At 39.2% G+C, this 16561-nt stretch overlaps 1 protein-coding gene across 1 annotated transcript; it reads left to right on the top strand.

Annotated features, from left to right (window-relative positions):
• On the top strand, positions 1 to 12564 carry COPS5 (COP9 signalosome subunit 5). Its single transcript, XM_014939643.1, has 8 exons — positions 1 to 296; positions 421 to 655; positions 3534 to 3662; positions 4864 to 4929; positions 6384 to 6469; positions 8855 to 8966; positions 9841 to 9989; positions 12160 to 12564. Exons 1-8 carry the CDS (start codon positions 142 to 144, stop codon positions 12242 to 12244), a joined length of 1017 nt encoding a protein of 338 aa, XP_014795129.1. The 5' UTR covers positions 1 to 141; the 3' UTR covers positions 12245 to 12564.
• Positions 12565 to 16561: the final 3997 nt, after the last annotated feature.

Here is a 16561-nt window from a genome sequence, read left to right as displayed (position 1 = left end):
CTGCGCGGACCCTACCACTTCCACCTCAACCCCCCTCGTCCACCCCCTCTCCCCGCCTCGCTTGGTTTCGCCGGCGGCCCGGTGAGGCGGGCCAGGGCCGGGCCCGGTGAGGGGAAGTTTAGGGGGGGGAGGGAGGAGGCGATGGCGGCGGCGAGCGGCGCCTCAGGGAGCGGGATGGCGCAGAAGACGTGGGAGTTGGCCAACAACATGCAGGAGGCGCAGAGCATCGACGAGATCTACAAGTACGACCGCAAACAGCAGCAGGAGATCCTGGCGGCCAAGCCATGGACCAAAGAGTGAGTGAAGGCCGGGGCCTGAGGTACCGACCGGGCCTGAGGTACCGGCGGGGCCTGAGGGCCTGAGGTACCGGTTGGGTGGGTGGATCAGGCCCTAATGGCCTCCTCCGCCTCTCTCTTGCAGCCACCATTACTTCAAGTACTGCAAGATCTCGGCGCTGGCCCTCCTGAAGATGGTGATGCACGCCAGGTCGGGGGGTAACCTGGAGGTGATGGGGCTCATGTTGGGCAAGGTGGACGGGGAGACCATGATCATCATGGACAGCTTCGCCCTGCCGGTGGAAGGCACCGAGACTCGCGTCAATGCTCAGGCGGCCGCCTACGAGTACATGGCTGCCTACATCGAAAACGCCAAGCAGGTGAGGAGATGGTGGCAGAGGGTGTTTCTCTCCCTCCCATGGTGTGGCTGCTGATCTGGTCATCTAATCATGTAAGAACATATTCTGGGGTTTGCAGGCTTGCCCCCCTTCCCTGATCTGGTCATCTAATCATGTAAGAACATTCTGGGGTTTGCTGGCTTGTCCCCCTTCTTCTCCTCCCACAGTGATAACCTGGCTGTCCAGATACCCTGTTTTCGTATCAAGCGTGGCTAAGAAACTGTTGGCAGCAAGGAAGACAGGGCCCTCCAAACATTTTCACGCGTACGTTTCTGTGTCTTGCAGTAGATCATCAAGTACTGGATTCTCCTTTCCTTTATAAAGGATTTTAATCACTCAGGAAGTGTTTTTGTGGCTGCAGCTAGTGGCTTGGAACAAGGATGTGGGATGGAACAAGGAGGGAGTGTGCTTCTAAAATAACTTGATATACTGCATTTCTAAAAACAGTATGCAAAATTAAAATATAAAATATGTGTCACAGAATCACAGAATGATGTGGGGTTGGAAGGGACCTCTGGAGATCATCCAGTCCAACCCCCTGCCAGAGCAGGGTCATCCAGACCACGTTGCATGCAAACTTGTCCAGGCAGCTTTTGAATGTCTCCAGAGACGGAGACTCCACCACCTCTCTGAGATACTTACTACTTGTGGATCAGGAAGATGACACTTATTCTTGGTTTCTGAAGTCTTACTGCATTCATTTCACACATTTGTGAAGAAAAAGCCAGTGCAGGAATAAGTAAGTTTCAGTGCAACTTAACTATTCATAATTTGGAAATTTAGATCAACTGATTTAAACGTCTGTTCCCCCTCTTTGTCACCCTGTATTCAGAAATTCATGTTGTATTAAGCCAAAATGTGCAGTAATATTCTCACATGCAGGATGGCAGAAATAGGAATCTGCTTTCTCTGTGGCTGCTGTAGAAACCAGCACGGCCCATCACAGCTCCCACTAATGTGCTTCCTCCAGTACAGGGCAATCCTGTACTAAGAATAAGCATTGAAATAGCTAACTCTCTAAGCTCAAATAGTTTTGAGGCCCAGTTTACCCTTTGATTTTTCTTTAATCCTCTAAGTATTTTAAACTAGCTAAAATTGAAAGCCTCTACTTATTCACTGCAGATAACAGAGCAGTATTTGGGTTATTTTGGAGAGTTGTACTTCTATTCACAGCCTTATATACAGGTAGAGGTATGTGAATTAGGCTGGATCGTAACATCAGAAAAGATTAAACATAATCCAGAAGTGTTCTGGGACTTTTTTAATAATTCATCCCTATTTATGAGAAAAATCAGAAATAATTTATTTAATCGAGTTCCTTTTATCTGGAAATTATAAACATCTACTCCTAATACTGTTGTTGCAGAAGAGTAGGTAACTTTAAAAGATGTCTTTACCTAAAGATATATTCATATTATGCAATTCTTAGGTAGAAATGATGGGTTTCAAAATAGTATATCCCATAAAATTAGTATTTTTGCATACAGTTAGTGTTATGTTTAACGCGGTCCAGGTTTATATAGGAGTACTCACGATGGGAAACAGGGTTTTTTAGTTGTTTATACTGTACAGTTTTATCTGTAGTTGGTTTCAAATTTTGAAATCAAACTTGTGTGCAAATATAATAACTCAGCTTTATTGGTGCTCTGGGAGAGCTTGCATGATGGCTGTTCTGCGTTTGATTTTGGCACGTAGCTGTTCCTGAAATAACTGTTTTTAATATTAGATTGCAAGTTTATATATTGCCCTGCAGAAGTACTTGCTTCTCCATGGGCAGGGTCTGGTCTTAATACAGTCAAAAACGTGTTATTTGGCTTTGAAAAATACCATGTTCTTTAGTGTTTTGTTGGTGCCTCTATTATGGGAATTGCAAAGAAAATATAAATATTATTCAGTAATTCAAAAATAAAATAAATGCTCCATTCAGTAGCCAGTTGGTTTGTTCTGTCTCATCTTAACGTTTTTCTGATTTAACCTTCCTGACGTATTCGATATTTGGCAAAACCAAGCAGGTGAAGCATCCAAACAGACAGCTCTCAGTTAGGATCTGGTATATAGGGTCATACCAAAATTGTTCTACTTGGTCTAGAGCAGCCAGTAAATAATTCCTGAGAGAGGGTTACAAAATTAGGTGCAATGGGTGTTTGTTTCCCTGGGTTTGGTTTCTGGTTTTGTTTTCTTTGGTTTTATTGCAGTGTTTGTGGAGATAGCTAAGGGTATTATTTGGAAAGTGCTATTTTGAGTTTTTCTGATCCTAAAAAATCTCCAAAATTCATCTTTTGGCTTTCAGAGCCTAATTTCTGTCATGTGTGGTGTTAGAAAACATGCCTCAAGTTATTTTTTTAAACCTATCAGTAATCTCTCTTTATGCCTCTGAGATGTGTTATTGTAGTAACAGCCCTTTTCTACTGTCATACCAGACATTATATGAGATTATATATATTGATGTCATATCCCTGGTGAGGAATCCCAGCGTCCTCACCATCTATCTCACCGTGTGGAATCCCTTCTGTACTTCAGCTGCCATCGAAGAAGGAGCTCCTGGCTCCTTGGTGGTAGCACCTGTTAACAGAGAATGCTAATGCTACAGATTGTATGGTTTCTAGAAAATCGCTTAGCAAAATAAGGTGTAAGTTTAATATTTAGTTTAGCATCGGTACGTTAGTATTGCAGGCTGTGTGTGTGTTCTTTTTCAATCCTCTTCCCGTGCTGTAGCGTGCTGGAAGGCCCAAGAGGCTGTGTGTGTGTTCTTTTTCAATCCTCTCCCCGTGCTGTAGCATCCTGAAGGCCCAACAGATGGCAGCTGGTGCTTTCGGGATGGAGGTGTAACCCTGGGTTTGTTTCCCTTCCCTGCTGCCAGGTTGGTCGCTTAGAAAATGCGATTGGCTGGTACCACAGTCACCCCGGCTACGGCTGCTGGCTCTCGGGCATCGACGTCAGTACCCAGATGCTTAATCAGCAATTCCAAGAACCCTTCGTAGCAGTGGTTGTAAGTACTGGCTCCTAGTTGATAAAAGTTGTGTTGGGGGGGGAATCATTTTTAGATTTCTGTCTGTTAACATCCTACGAGCGTGTGTTCCGCGTGATGGAAGTGTAAGATCCAAATTTTTCAAAATTGGTATCCCTCCTTTTGGTTTGTTGAAATTTTTCAAAATTGGTATCCCTCCTTTTGCTTTGCCACACACCAGTCACACCAGTAGTACTGCTTACCAGGGGTATTTTCACTGCATTGTTCCAGGTATGGAATCTCTGCAGAAATCCATACATCACCCTTCACTTAAAGATTGACTTCTCAAAAATACGTCTTGAGCAATCCACATTCAGCCTCTCCTGATTCTTTTGTTCTCTTTGTTTCTTTTTTCCTATGGAAACAGAGCAAAGGGTGTGCACAGAGTTCTGTCACTTTGCATCTAAGATGCCTTTTAAATTAAATCAATGGCCTGGTGGAAGGTAGAAGACATTAGGAAATCTGTCTTTGAAGAAGAAGTCTGAAGAAACTTTTTGGGCCCTTCAGGGTCTTCCAGGCTTCAGATCACAAATTAAACCTTATCTTAAGCGCTACTTGTATAACCATTGCTATTGAAGGAAATAAAGGGAAAAAGACTGGAAGCAGTAAAAGGGAATATAGCTCTGATGGAAGAATTATGTTAGAATTAAGAAGTACTTCCACCATGTGAGTTCTCCTGTGCTGTGACATAATTTCACAGATTCAGAACAATTTCCTAGGAAGTTTTTTTTTCTTTCTTTTTTAGTCACTTTTAAAATTAAACAGAACATTATTAAATATGTTAGCAAGGAGATTCCTTCATTAATTTCCTGTATTTTCCACCAAAATACAGCAGATCTCATAATACCTTTTCTTAACCCCTACTTGTTATAGGATTAAAATGCAGATTTTTATTATGGTTTATTGTGGTCCATAGAAGGCTATTGATATTCCCATCCCTTTAGAGAGTCTTAATTAAAATGCAGATTTTTATTATGGTTTATTCTGGTCCATAGAAGGCTATTGATATCCCATCTCTTTAGAGAGTCTCGTACCAAGAGATGCCAACTGAAAAAATACTGTTTATGATAAAACTAATACGATTTCCACTAACTACGTTTCTGAAATATGATTACTGAAAGTTTATTTACGCCTGTATTAATTTATAAAATGCATATAACAAGCATTACCTGTATTTCTACAGATTGATCCAACAAGAACAATATCTGCAGGAAAAGTGAATCTTGGAGCGTTTAGGACATATCCTAAGGTACACAGTTATAATTATCTAACGTGTGGTCACTAAGCTGTCTTTAAATAAGTAATAGATTGGTTCTAAAGATTGCTGCAGTTTGAGCATCTGACAGTTGGATCTGCCTTGCTGTTCTGGCATTTTCCATCCCAAAAGAAAGATGCGCTGATGCACTGGTTATTCCCTGTCTTTGGATATTGATTTCATTTACAAAGATTGCCTCCTAGTTGTTTTTCATAGATTTTTGTCAGCTTTAAATCAAATAGGCTGTCTAGATGGTGGAGCTGTCCTAAAATTATATAGCTCTATATAGCCATTTTTAATGGCTATAATTTTAGGTGACATTCATCAGAATAGATTAATGTTAATTCTTCTCTGTTGTTTTTTAGGCCTAAAATCAAATGTTGGTAGTGTGGTTTATGTTGTAATCTGCTTGAGAAAAGCAAGATTCAAAACTATGTACTTCACTTTCAAATAAATATTATGAATCTTCATAAAATAATGTTAAAAAAAAGAAAGGATTAATTAAACAATATGGAAAGGAAATCACATACTGGAGATCTAGATCTCGAAATGCAGTCTTCCATTTATGCTTCTGGCAGAGATATAACTCTGCTATTTAATTTCAATCTAATAAAATTCAGTTATATCCTTCACATTTCCAGTTACTGTTGACTCATCAGGAACTTCAGTCTGACATCCAGTAAAACTATAATTAACAAAAATGTTTTTGAGAGGTTTCCAGTTGCATTGAAGTATGATTTTTCTGTTGACAAATAAATACATGAGAGATCTTCTTAGAACAATTTATGATTTGGGAGAATATTGACTTCTTTAGGCAAAACCACCTCATAAATACTTTCAGAATTTTGAGCAGAGAGAAGGATCCTGCACCTGAAAACCAAATCCTGTACAGAAAATGAGCATTAGAAGTGTATTTTTAGGAAGTCCTCACAATGGGCAGTTCTTGCCTAGTCAGCAGCTGTGAGTGGCACCATCTTGGCTGAATAAGAAGCTGAAGTTTTAGATATCCCTAAGACATATCCAAGGTGTGGATGTTTCTTCCCTCTTCTTGTGCTTTCTGTTTTCCCTCAAAAGCAGATTGAAATCGCTTCCAAGAATAGAGAAATATTACTGAGAAGAAGCTCGCTCTGTCTGTGATCTAAGAAATGATCTAATCCTAGCTAGTCATCTTACTTGTTTGAAAAATGTCAACTATGACCCCTAGTTTGCTTCCAACATGCTTTTTGATAGACCTGTAAATGCAATGACTTCTAGTAAAGCCGTACGTAAATTTGAGATCCAAGAAAATTCCAAATTTCATGCTACTGGGGGAAATTCCATTTTCCCTAGGAAAAATAAACTGGAATTGCATAAACTAGAACTTTTGTGAATTTTTGCTTTCAAAGAGTTTAGGTGTTTTAAAGTCTCAAAATTACTGTGTCATCTTTGCCCTCTGTTGAATTTTCTAGGGCTACAAACCTCCAGATGAAGGTCCCTCTGAATACCAGACTATTCCACTTAATAAAATAGAAGACTTTGGTGTACATTGTAAACAGTAAGTAATATAAAAACTACTGTCTCTAACACAAGTACTAAATTTTGTCTTTAGGTTAGTGATTCATTACAGAAAAGTACATTTCTTGGAACATTTCAAATCTTGGAGTTCTTTGTTGCTGTAGCGCTGAGGTGGTCAATTTGGGAGAGTTCATTTGGTAGTAGGAAAAATAAACTGGAATTGCATAAACTAGAACTTTTGTGAATTTTTGCTTTCAAAGAGTTTAGGTGTTTTAAAGTCTCAAAATTACTGTGTCATCTTTGCCCTCTGTTGAATTTTCTAGGGCTACAAACCTCCAGATGAAGGTCCCTCTGAATACCAGACTATTCCACTTAATAAAATAGAAGACTTTGGTGTCCATTGTAAACAGTAAGTAATATAAAAACTACTGTCTCTAACACAAGTTGTGATTTTTGTCTTTAGGTTAGTGATGCATTACAGAAGAGTACATTCCTTGGAGCATTTCAAATCTTGGAGTTCTTTGTTGCTGTAGCGCTGTTGTTTTTGTGAAAAAGTGTTATTATCATTTATCAGGAGGTATTTGAAGGGAGAAGTGTTTCAAAGATGAAGATGAACCCAATTAAAAGCTTTAACAGTTGATTCCTGAACACCTTTAGGTGGTGGCCCTTTCGCAGGGCAGGGAGGAAAGGGTCAGGTGTGGATTTATGAGCAGGGCCAGGGAGACTCTGTTTGCTCTTCTGAGCAGTGGCAAATGTGGTCAATCTCTTCCTCCTGCATCACTGGGAGGTTTTTCCATCGCTGTTAAGATTGTTTCTTTCTTTGTTTGGATTGGAAAGTGCAGCTGCTTCAAGAGTAACATCAGGAACAGGAAGGATTACTGCTTTTTCTCTCTTGCTGGACCACTTTCCATGAATTAAAAGGTAGTTTTAACCATTCTTGGCCATAAACCCATGCTTTTAAGCATGAAACATGGATACATTATATCCTTTCTTTTTTAGAGGTGGTCAATTTGGGAGAGTTCAACTTGATAGGTTTTTTTGAAGTTGGAACTGCTTAATAGTTACTGTTATAATCTCCATCTTAGGAAGTTGGCTTCTTGTACAAGCCATTTCTTTTCATCCAGACCAAGAAAATATTTTCTAGCCTTTCCTAGAAGGAAACAGAGTTAGGCAAAGAGAGGGAATGAAAACTGGAAATTGGTCACGTTACTAAATTACTGATAATAAAAAAGACTAGAGTGGTGTTGCCCTCTTGGTAGCATGGGTAGTCTTACTAAGAATTAGAAGTTCAGGAAACTTGAATGATGATCATAGAAACAACCAACACTCACCTCTCTACACCCTCCTTTCAGGGAGTTGGAGAGAGCAAGAAGGTCTTGCCCGAGACTCCTTTTCTCCAGGCTAAAGAACCTCAGCTGCTCCTCATAAGAATTCTTCTCTAGATCCTTAATGATCCTGTCTGTTTGGAATGCCAGTGACTACTAATTGCTTCATAGTAGCAGTCTGGATAATCTTAGTCAAACTTCTCTCCTTTAATTGGTGTTCAATGCCCAATGTGAAACTGCTTCCATTGAATCCTTTTAAATAAGTTTATGACACTATTCCTCAAACAGCTTGGATTTCTAATTTTGAATCTTCCACACATCCCTTTGAAGAACTGACTTAGTACCTCATTTTTCTCAGCATATATGAAATAAGGGTATTTGTTCTATCACAAATTATTTGGTAGATTTTAAAGCACTGTTAATTCAGGTGGAATTTCTTACAGAAATAACAAGCAAGATAACTTTGCAGAGAAATCAAGAGAAAATAAGATTATTGATAACCTGCTCAAGAATTCCCTGATGGCAATGAAGTTTACTCTTTAATGGTGCTGTAACTCACGATGCTAATGCCTTTGCATAGCTCAGCTTTCCATCTGCTTTATCAGCTCTTGTGAATTCTGTAGCACCACTGGAGCCTGGCTTTCAAAATAGCTATGGTAGAACATAAGATTATTTGGTTTTTTTACTGCTATCAGACATTCCTAATTGAATTAGAGGGGATATATGCCAAGCTGCAGTCGTCTGTAAGTAACAGTTATTACAGAATTGAAGATCCCAAGCATAGAACAGGGCATCGTTCCACTGCAAAGAAGTCGTTAAGAGAATAATTAAAAAAGCCCTGCAATCTCATTAAATGGAACACAGCACTATGTGTGGGAGTTGTGTGCACCTGTATTAAAGCTCTATATAAAATACATCTGGAAAAACTTTTAGAGGTAGAATTGGAACTTGGGGTCATTTTTTTATTGTTCAGTGCTTTGAATTTTTGAAGATATTTGCCATTGATAAGGATTTTTTGAGATGCACGTACTTTGGGTGTCACAGACAAACAAGACACATTTAGGTGGAAGCTTATTTTGTTTGTGTGTTTGTTTTTAAAGGTATTACGCTCTAGAAGTCTCCTACTTTAAATCATCTTTGGATCGTAAATTGCTCGAGCTTTTGTGGAACAAGTACTGGGTGAACACTCTCAGTTCTTCTAGTTTGCTTACTGTAAGTATCTGCATATGTTAATTCATTAGTGCTGAAAGCCAGACCCTCTCCTATAAAGTGCTTAATGGGACACTGATAGGTATAGAACCACATTAAGAATCCATTTGTCAGATTAAACAAGAAAGGAAGGTTTTCCTAATCATAAATACTGAAATGTTCCTTATATCTGCTCTTTAGAAGGTGGGAATAATTTATGTTTAATTTTACTGAGTTCTCTATACACTTAGATTTTGTCTTAAACACCTTTTGACCTTCTCTCTCTTTACATCACCGTAACGAATAATCATATTGAATAACTGAACACCTAAAAAAAAATGACACCAACCAAAAACCCCAAATAACAGATCTGTTAAAACAAGGTTGCAGCAGAAATACTGCAGGTAGACCTTCAGTGTCACAGCTCAGCATCCAAACCTTTCTTCTGCAAAAATCAATTTTAGACCTTTCCTCTTGGTCAAAACCAACTGAGTTTTATCTAACTCTTTCTTGGTTTCATAACTTTGGGTGTGGAAATAGTAATGAGTGCCCGTTTCTGGCCAGACGTAATGAGCCACTCACGTGCCGCTCGTTTTCTGTATCACTTCAATTGCAAATACAGATTCTTGGTTTCATAACTTTGGGTGTGGAAATGGTAACGAGGTCCCATTTCAGGCTGGAGGTATTGAGCATTTGTCAGATGTTAATTTAAGCTTCTGTTCTCTCAACCACCACTCACGTGCCACTCGTGTTCTGTATCACTTCAATTGCAAATGTAGGTAAAAATGTACAGTCCTATAGTCTCAAAGGCTCTTTTCTAGATTCTGTTTACTTTGTGTAGAAATGCTTGAATTTATAGCTTGGAATTCAATGTGGTTATTGCCTTCTCTCTCCTAAGAATGCCGACTACACCACTGGCCAAGTCTTTGATTTGTCTGAAAAATTAGAGCAGTCAGAAGCTCAGCTTGGAAGGGGCAGTTTCATCCTGGGTTTAGAGACTCATGATAAGAAATCAGAAGACAAACTTGCAAAAGCAACAAGAGACAGGTAAGATAATGCAAACTTGGGTTCTGCCCTGTAAAAAAAGTGTTACTTTGTTTTAAACTTTTATCATGCCTTAATTATAACCTACCAAGATTATAGATAAGAATGATTAGATTATAGGTAGGCATGAGATGTTCCAAATATCACCAGTTATTTTTGAAAGTTTAAGAAAATCTTGCCTTTATTAAACCTACAATGACTTTTCAGTCTTTGTTTCTGGAATAAATGCAGCTCTAGTTTATAGTTTTATTAAACAAAAAAATTCTTGTTAAATTCCATCCGTATACAGCAAACTGAAAAAGATGCTTTTTGTCATGCAAAATGGTAGCATTGCTGGAAAATAGCACATACTGTGTCGTTAATTGGGTTTAAACTAACAGTAAATAGAATTATTATATAGAACGTGATTTGAAGAACTAGTGCTAACAGTCCACTAAGTTTAGTTTACACTTGTTGAATGCTTTCACTCACTTAAAAATTAAGAACTTCCATTTTTTCATACTTCTTAATTAATACATCCATTTTCTACAAATGAGGGAGATTTTTTTGTTGTTGTTTTGTGGTTTTGTTTTTAAGAAGTAGATTACAGAAATTCTGGCCTTTATATTTAGCTACCCTGCCTGATAGCAAATAGTTGCTCTTAGGAGTAAGTGCTTGTTAGAAATTCTGTAGAATCCCTTGGAATAGACTGCAAAAGCTCAATAAAACCTGGGATGTTCTACTTTTTGGATTTGGAGGTTTTCTGAGCCTCTTCCTCCTCATTTTATCCTGATACATAGCAGAGTTTTCTTGCATTCTGTTTCCCCCACCACCACACCGCCCCGCGTTAACACGTGCCATAGAACTGATTTTTGAGATGCCAGATGAGCAGTGAGTTTAATGATAGATAAAAAAAATCAAGAGACAGAAAGGAGGCCTCGTGTGAAGAGACTGATTTATAACAAAATTACTTGCTGGGTACGACTCAGGTGACCGTGGGCTTTGCTTTCATAGAGAGAGAAGTCAACTTGTGTAGGACAAGCTTCTGTTCTCCAGTAAGCAGTGGGGGAATACCTGCAAATGCAATATGGTCATTGCTAAATGTTATCCTAAATACATATAAATCAGAGTTGCTGTTGGGACAGTGGATTTGTTTCCTTGTTAGGGAAAGTTAACAGCTTTCTGACGTTTTCTAACAAACATGATCAAGTTGGGGGATGGGGAGACTCACAGCCAGGTTGGGTGACACCTCCCAGTTCCTGCAGGGAAAGAGTTACAATAGCAATGCTGTAAAGACGTGAGAAGGATGGAGCTGCTGACAAGTTTGCTTTGAATTTGGATCCCTGTTTGGTCCCTTAATACTGACCACATTTTATTTTCACATTCCTCTCATGTGCTTACGTGAAATAACTCCTCTCATCGCTCTGCTGTATCATTTCTTGCAGCATTTCTAGAGATTTTTCTTTTCTGTTTTTATTTAGTCATCATTAATAGTTAGTTTACAAATTGTAAGACTGGAAGGGATTGTTGTTCATAGAATCACAGAATGGTTTGGGTTGGAAGGGACCTTAAAGATCATCCAGTTCCACCCCCCTGCCCTGGGCAGGGACACCTCCCACCAGACCAGGTTGCTCCAAGCCCCATCCAGCCTGGCCTTGAACCCCTCCAGGTGTTTTTGGGTTCAGACAACCACAGAACTCACTTCTCTGAGATCCAGCCTGGTCTTGAACCCCTCCAGGTATTTTTTGGTTCAACAACCACAGAACTCACTTCTGTGAATGTAAGATGTCCTAAATTGCCAGAGAAAGAAGTTTTCTGGAATTGGTCTTTGTGTGTGTAGTGCTTGCTCCAAGCCCCATCCAGCCTGGTCTTGAACCCCTCCAGGTATTTTTTGGTTCAACAACCACAGAACTCACTTCTGTGAATGTAAGATGTCCTAAATTGCCAGAGAAAGAAGTTTTCTGGAATTGGTCTTTGTGTGTGTGTGTAGCACTCATCAGTTTGCTTTTCAATTAACAAAAAGCTGTTGGCAGCAATGGCTTAAATTGCTGTGTGTGACTTTTCTTTTCTGGACAGTTGTTAAGATTCATGGGGTTATGGGCACCCTGAACTTCCAAACCAGCTGAAGATCTTCAAATAAAATGACAGTTCAGTTCAGCGTTTGGCCAACCTTGAATTTATGCTTGTTTTTCAGCTGCAAGACCACCATAGAAGCTATACATGGATTGATGTCCCAGGTTATTAAGGATAAACTTTTTAATCAAATTAATATAGCTTGAAGTGCATCACCAGCTGATACGCATCTCCAAAGCAGACAAAAAGTCATGGTTTCCTTCGCTTGGACTTGTTCAATTTGAGAAATAAAGCTGAAGTGGAAAATTATTCATTTAATTTGTAGTACTTTACTATTCCCCACCTGTCTGACTGGTTTTAAAGAACAAAATGTTCCCAAATGTAGCGCAGCTTTTTGTTCTTTATCATAAAACACCACCAGTTTGGGAGAATTGTTCCAAAAGTAAAATAAATGTGACTTACTGGATTTTGCTCTTAGGTATTTATCTCGATTATCCGACTGCAATAAAACAATTTTGAAAATGAACAAGTGTTTTGGAGCTGGAATTCTTTTATCAAACATTCATCTCCTCTTACTCTTTTGGTTTTTTTTTTTCTTACTATTCCGTAGAAAAGTTGTGTCTGCTGGGTTGGATTAGCCCAGGTTCTGTGTTTAATTTTAAGGATTGCTTATCTTTTAACAAGTTATTAAATCTAGTGGAGCCTTTCCTGATTTAGTTTTACTGGCCCAGCCAGAAATGGCTGTTTCTTGCAGTGATGGAACCTCAGTGTGGGATACAACATGATTTCACTCGTAGCTTCATATGATGGTCACTTTATATTCCTAAGTAGTCGAGTAACAAAACTAATAATTTGGTTTTATGGTATTATTTATTATTTTTTCTCCTGCTCGCCTTCTGTTGCTTGTTGCATTCTAATAATTGAAGATGTTTGGATTTCTTTTGAAGTTTCTATCCTTAATCCCGAGTTTCCTGGCGTTTTTGGAATGTTTGCTTTCAGTATAACTTACAAGGTGCTTTATACAATACGCCATTACGCCTTGTACCTTCACTAACTGAGACTCCTTTGCAGCTTTAACTCTGCCTTGATGTGGGTTTTGGTTTTGTTTTGGTCTGGAAATTTTAATAGCTATTCCTCATTTGGGGCTTTTCATCCGAACGGATTCCAGTGTATTTGAAGCCAAGATGCAAGTTCTACAATGGAAATGTATCATTCAGTGGGGAATTGCAGACACCCCAAAGCAGAAATTAAAGTTTTAAAGCAGCAGCGTTCAACGGTACGAGAAAAATATATTTAATTGGAGCTAGTAAAGTTGAGATAATTACCAGATGTGGGGTTTGATAGAACAATTTCATACAGACAATGTTTTTAGACCCAAGTCCCTCAGCCTTTCCTCATCAGAGAGATGCTCCAGGCCCCTCATCATCTCTGTAGCCTCTGCTGTCCCCTCTCCAGCAGTTCCCTGTCCTTCTGCAACTGGGGAGCCCAGAACTGGACCCAGTGCTCCAGATGGGGCCTCCCCAGGGCAGAGCAGAGGGGCAGGATGACCTCCCTCCACCTGCTGCTCACACTCTTCCTGATGGCCCCCAGGATGCCATTGGCCTTCTTGGCCACCAGGGCACATTGCTGGCTCCTGGGCATCCTGTTGTGATGACCAGTTGTGATTGTGTTGACAATCTTACTATTTTGTTTAGAAGGTTAAAAAATAAACGAAATATTATTAATCATTAATTATCTCTTTTTTCCCCCTTTGCTTAAATCTTGGAGACTTTTTAACTTTAGATAAGTGTTTTAAAATAAACTTGTATGTTACTCTCTCTTTAATAAACATTCTATTTATTTTATCCTTTTTTATTGCTGTACCCCAAAATGTCCAAATCAGGATTGGACTCTCATTATGCTATGAACATATAATTATGTTTATAAACTATATTTAATACTTACCGAAATCCCAATACAAAAGAGTTTGCATATCACACCACACCACAAACCAAAATCCCAATACAAAAGAGTTTGCATATCATACCACAAACTAGGTTAAGATAAAAAGAGAACCCCAAATACTTTTGAAATGACATAACCAGACGTTATTTAAATACTCCAGAGTTGAGCCAGCATCATTTTAAGGGTGCAAGTCCCTCAGAGGTGAAAATGATTAAAATATGGGGTGATAATGCATAAGATTAATTGCATGCACGTAGAATTATTTTTTTCTAGTGTTGAGTCCTGAAGAACTGACATCAGAGAGTCTCCATTTAGTTGAAGGATTTTTTTTTTTTTCTGGAGCTAAAAACAATTATGCTAAACCTTTAAGGGATTAATGAAGTATCTCGTTCCTCGCGGTGTATTTTTTATGAGCTGTAGTTTCACTTTCCAGAGCCCAGGAATAATATCCACGAGGAAATATGTAATTTAGGCGAGTTTATTCTGAGCCTCAGATGAAACTCCTTAAAATATGAAATATTTGCTGTGACGTTTGGTTTGTTTTTAATTATGAAAAATGGCTTCATACAGGGCTTTCTGCAAACTACAGTATCCTGGGAAGTAGCATGGTCCAGTGGATAGGTCACAGGACCGCATCTCAGGAGAGTGGGGTTTCTTCCTGACTTTTCACAATCTGGGAGTGCAGAAACTTTAGCAAGGCACTTTTTTTTTGCCAGAGCAAGTGGCTCTTTTCCTCTCTGAAATAAGAAGATTGATCATGGGCCCTTTAAAAATCCAGATGGGGAAGGATATGTAGGTATCACCCTTTTCGTGCGCCAAAGGTCATCGCTACGTCTCCGGTTGGTCAGATGTTACCACCTTAATTAGTGATTCTTAATAATGCAGTTCACAAAGAGTGTTTACTCTGTTTTGCATACTTTGCCTGTTTAGGTCATCCCATAGGAAACGCTTCAGCCCTTTGAGGGGATTATAAATAATATTGTTTTAGGAACTCTTTGTTTTCAACTGAAACGTGCATTCAACTCCTGGGTAATTTGTCCATCATTTCCTGTGTGAGTTTCTGTTTGGTTTAGACCCAATCACCTTAGGGCTTGTGAATAACAGCAGTGGCATTGCTTTGTTATAAAAGGAAATTAATTTATGTCCCTGCATCTAAGAGCATGAAATCTTTAGTAATTACAACCAGCTGAACTTTCCTCTCTGGCTGACGACAAGTTGCATTCCCTTTATCATTTGAGGTTAGAATGAAGCATATATTTTTAATCTCATTTTCAGTCTGGGTTCCACAAAGCTGGAGATACAACTGGAAAAACCCAGATATTCTTCCAACTTGAAACAAGATGTATGTATTCTATAGGGTGATACAGACTCCAAACTAGCTCCTCGTTTTACCAAGTGTTTGTGGAACATCTTCCTTTTCCACTTCAAAAATTCCTCTTGTGACAACCGGGTAAAATTGTGGAAGTGGCAAAAATGGTTTAACACAAATACTTGAGTAAAACATCAGCCAGGGATAAATAAAATGTAAATAGCATCTTACAACTATGTAAGAACAAAGAAGAATGACGTTGTGAATACTCAGATTTGCTCTCTATACAGTGTTTGACAAAGTAATTCTGAGATACCAGTTCATCTTCTGACTGTTTCTGAAGAATAGCAGCATATAATAATTTTTGCTCTCTCTTCTTGGTTCATTTATCAAACTTCATTACAATTATTTGGAAACCGGGTAAAATTGTGGAAGTGGCAAAAATGGTTTAACACAAATACTTGAGTAAAACATCAGCCAGGGATAAATAAAATGTAAATAGCATCTTACAACTATGTAAGAACAAAGAAGAATGACGTTGTGAATACTCAGATTTGCTCTCTATACAGTGTTTGACAAAGTAATTCTGAGATACCAGTTCATCTTCTGACTGTTTCTGAAGAATAGCAGCATATAATAATTTTTGCTCTCTCTTCTTGGTTCATTTATCAAACTTCATTACAATTATTTGGAAAGCTGTTATTTTCTCTATGGTGAAGAAGAGAAGCAGGTAATGGCTCAGGTCATGCTTCAGCCCCTCCCTTGAATGAGGACACTGGGCCTAGGAATCTTTTTTTTCCAAAGCTGTTATTCTCTCTATGGTGAAGAAGAAAAGCAGGTAATGGCTCGGGTCACGCTTCAGCCCCTCCCTCGAATGAGGCCTAGGAATCTTTTTTTTCTAACCAGTTCTTGAATTTTGTAAAAAAAGAGTAGAATTTATTACCATCCTGCTCCTGTCCCCTTTGCCAATTTTAGCCAGAGTTGGCAAAAAAAGAGTAGAATTTATTACCATCCTGCGCCTGTCACCTTTGCCAATTTTAGCCAGAGTTTGATGGGTTTAAAAGTCACTAGGCAGGATACACAGAGACATCACAAATGGATCATAGAGTCATAGAATGGTTTGGGTTGGAAGGGACCTTAAAGATCACCCAGTTCCAACCAACCCCCTGCCCTGGACAGGGACACCTCCCACCAGACCAGGTTGCTCCAAGCCCCATCCAGCCTGGCCTTGAACCCCTCCAGGGATGGGGCAGCCACAGCTTCTCTGGGC

This window comes from Calidris pugnax, unplaced genomic scaffold, assembly GCF_001431845.1.
Source record: "Calidris pugnax isolate Ruff unplaced genomic scaffold, ASM143184v1 scaffold5, whole genome shotgun sequence".
In the NCBI taxonomy this organism is placed as follows: domain Eukaryota; kingdom Metazoa; phylum Chordata; class Aves; order Charadriiformes; family Scolopacidae; genus Calidris; species Calidris pugnax.
Note: the sequence above shows the minus strand (reverse complement) of the source record. Positions and strands in the feature narration are given on the sequence as shown.

Coding starts and splice junctions, on each gene's coding strand:
- COPS5 (XM_014939643.1), top strand. CDS start 142: ATGGCGGCGGCGAGCGGCGCCTCAGGGAGCGGGATGGCGCAGAAGACG. Junction 6,470..8,854: donor TTTGGTGTACATTGTAAACA/GTAAGTAATATA, acceptor TTGTTTTTAAAG/GTATTACGCTCTAGAAGTCT. Junction 9,990..12,159: donor GCAAAAGCAACAAGAGACAG/GTAAGATAATGC, acceptor CTTGTTTTTCAG/CTGCAAGACCACCATAGAAG.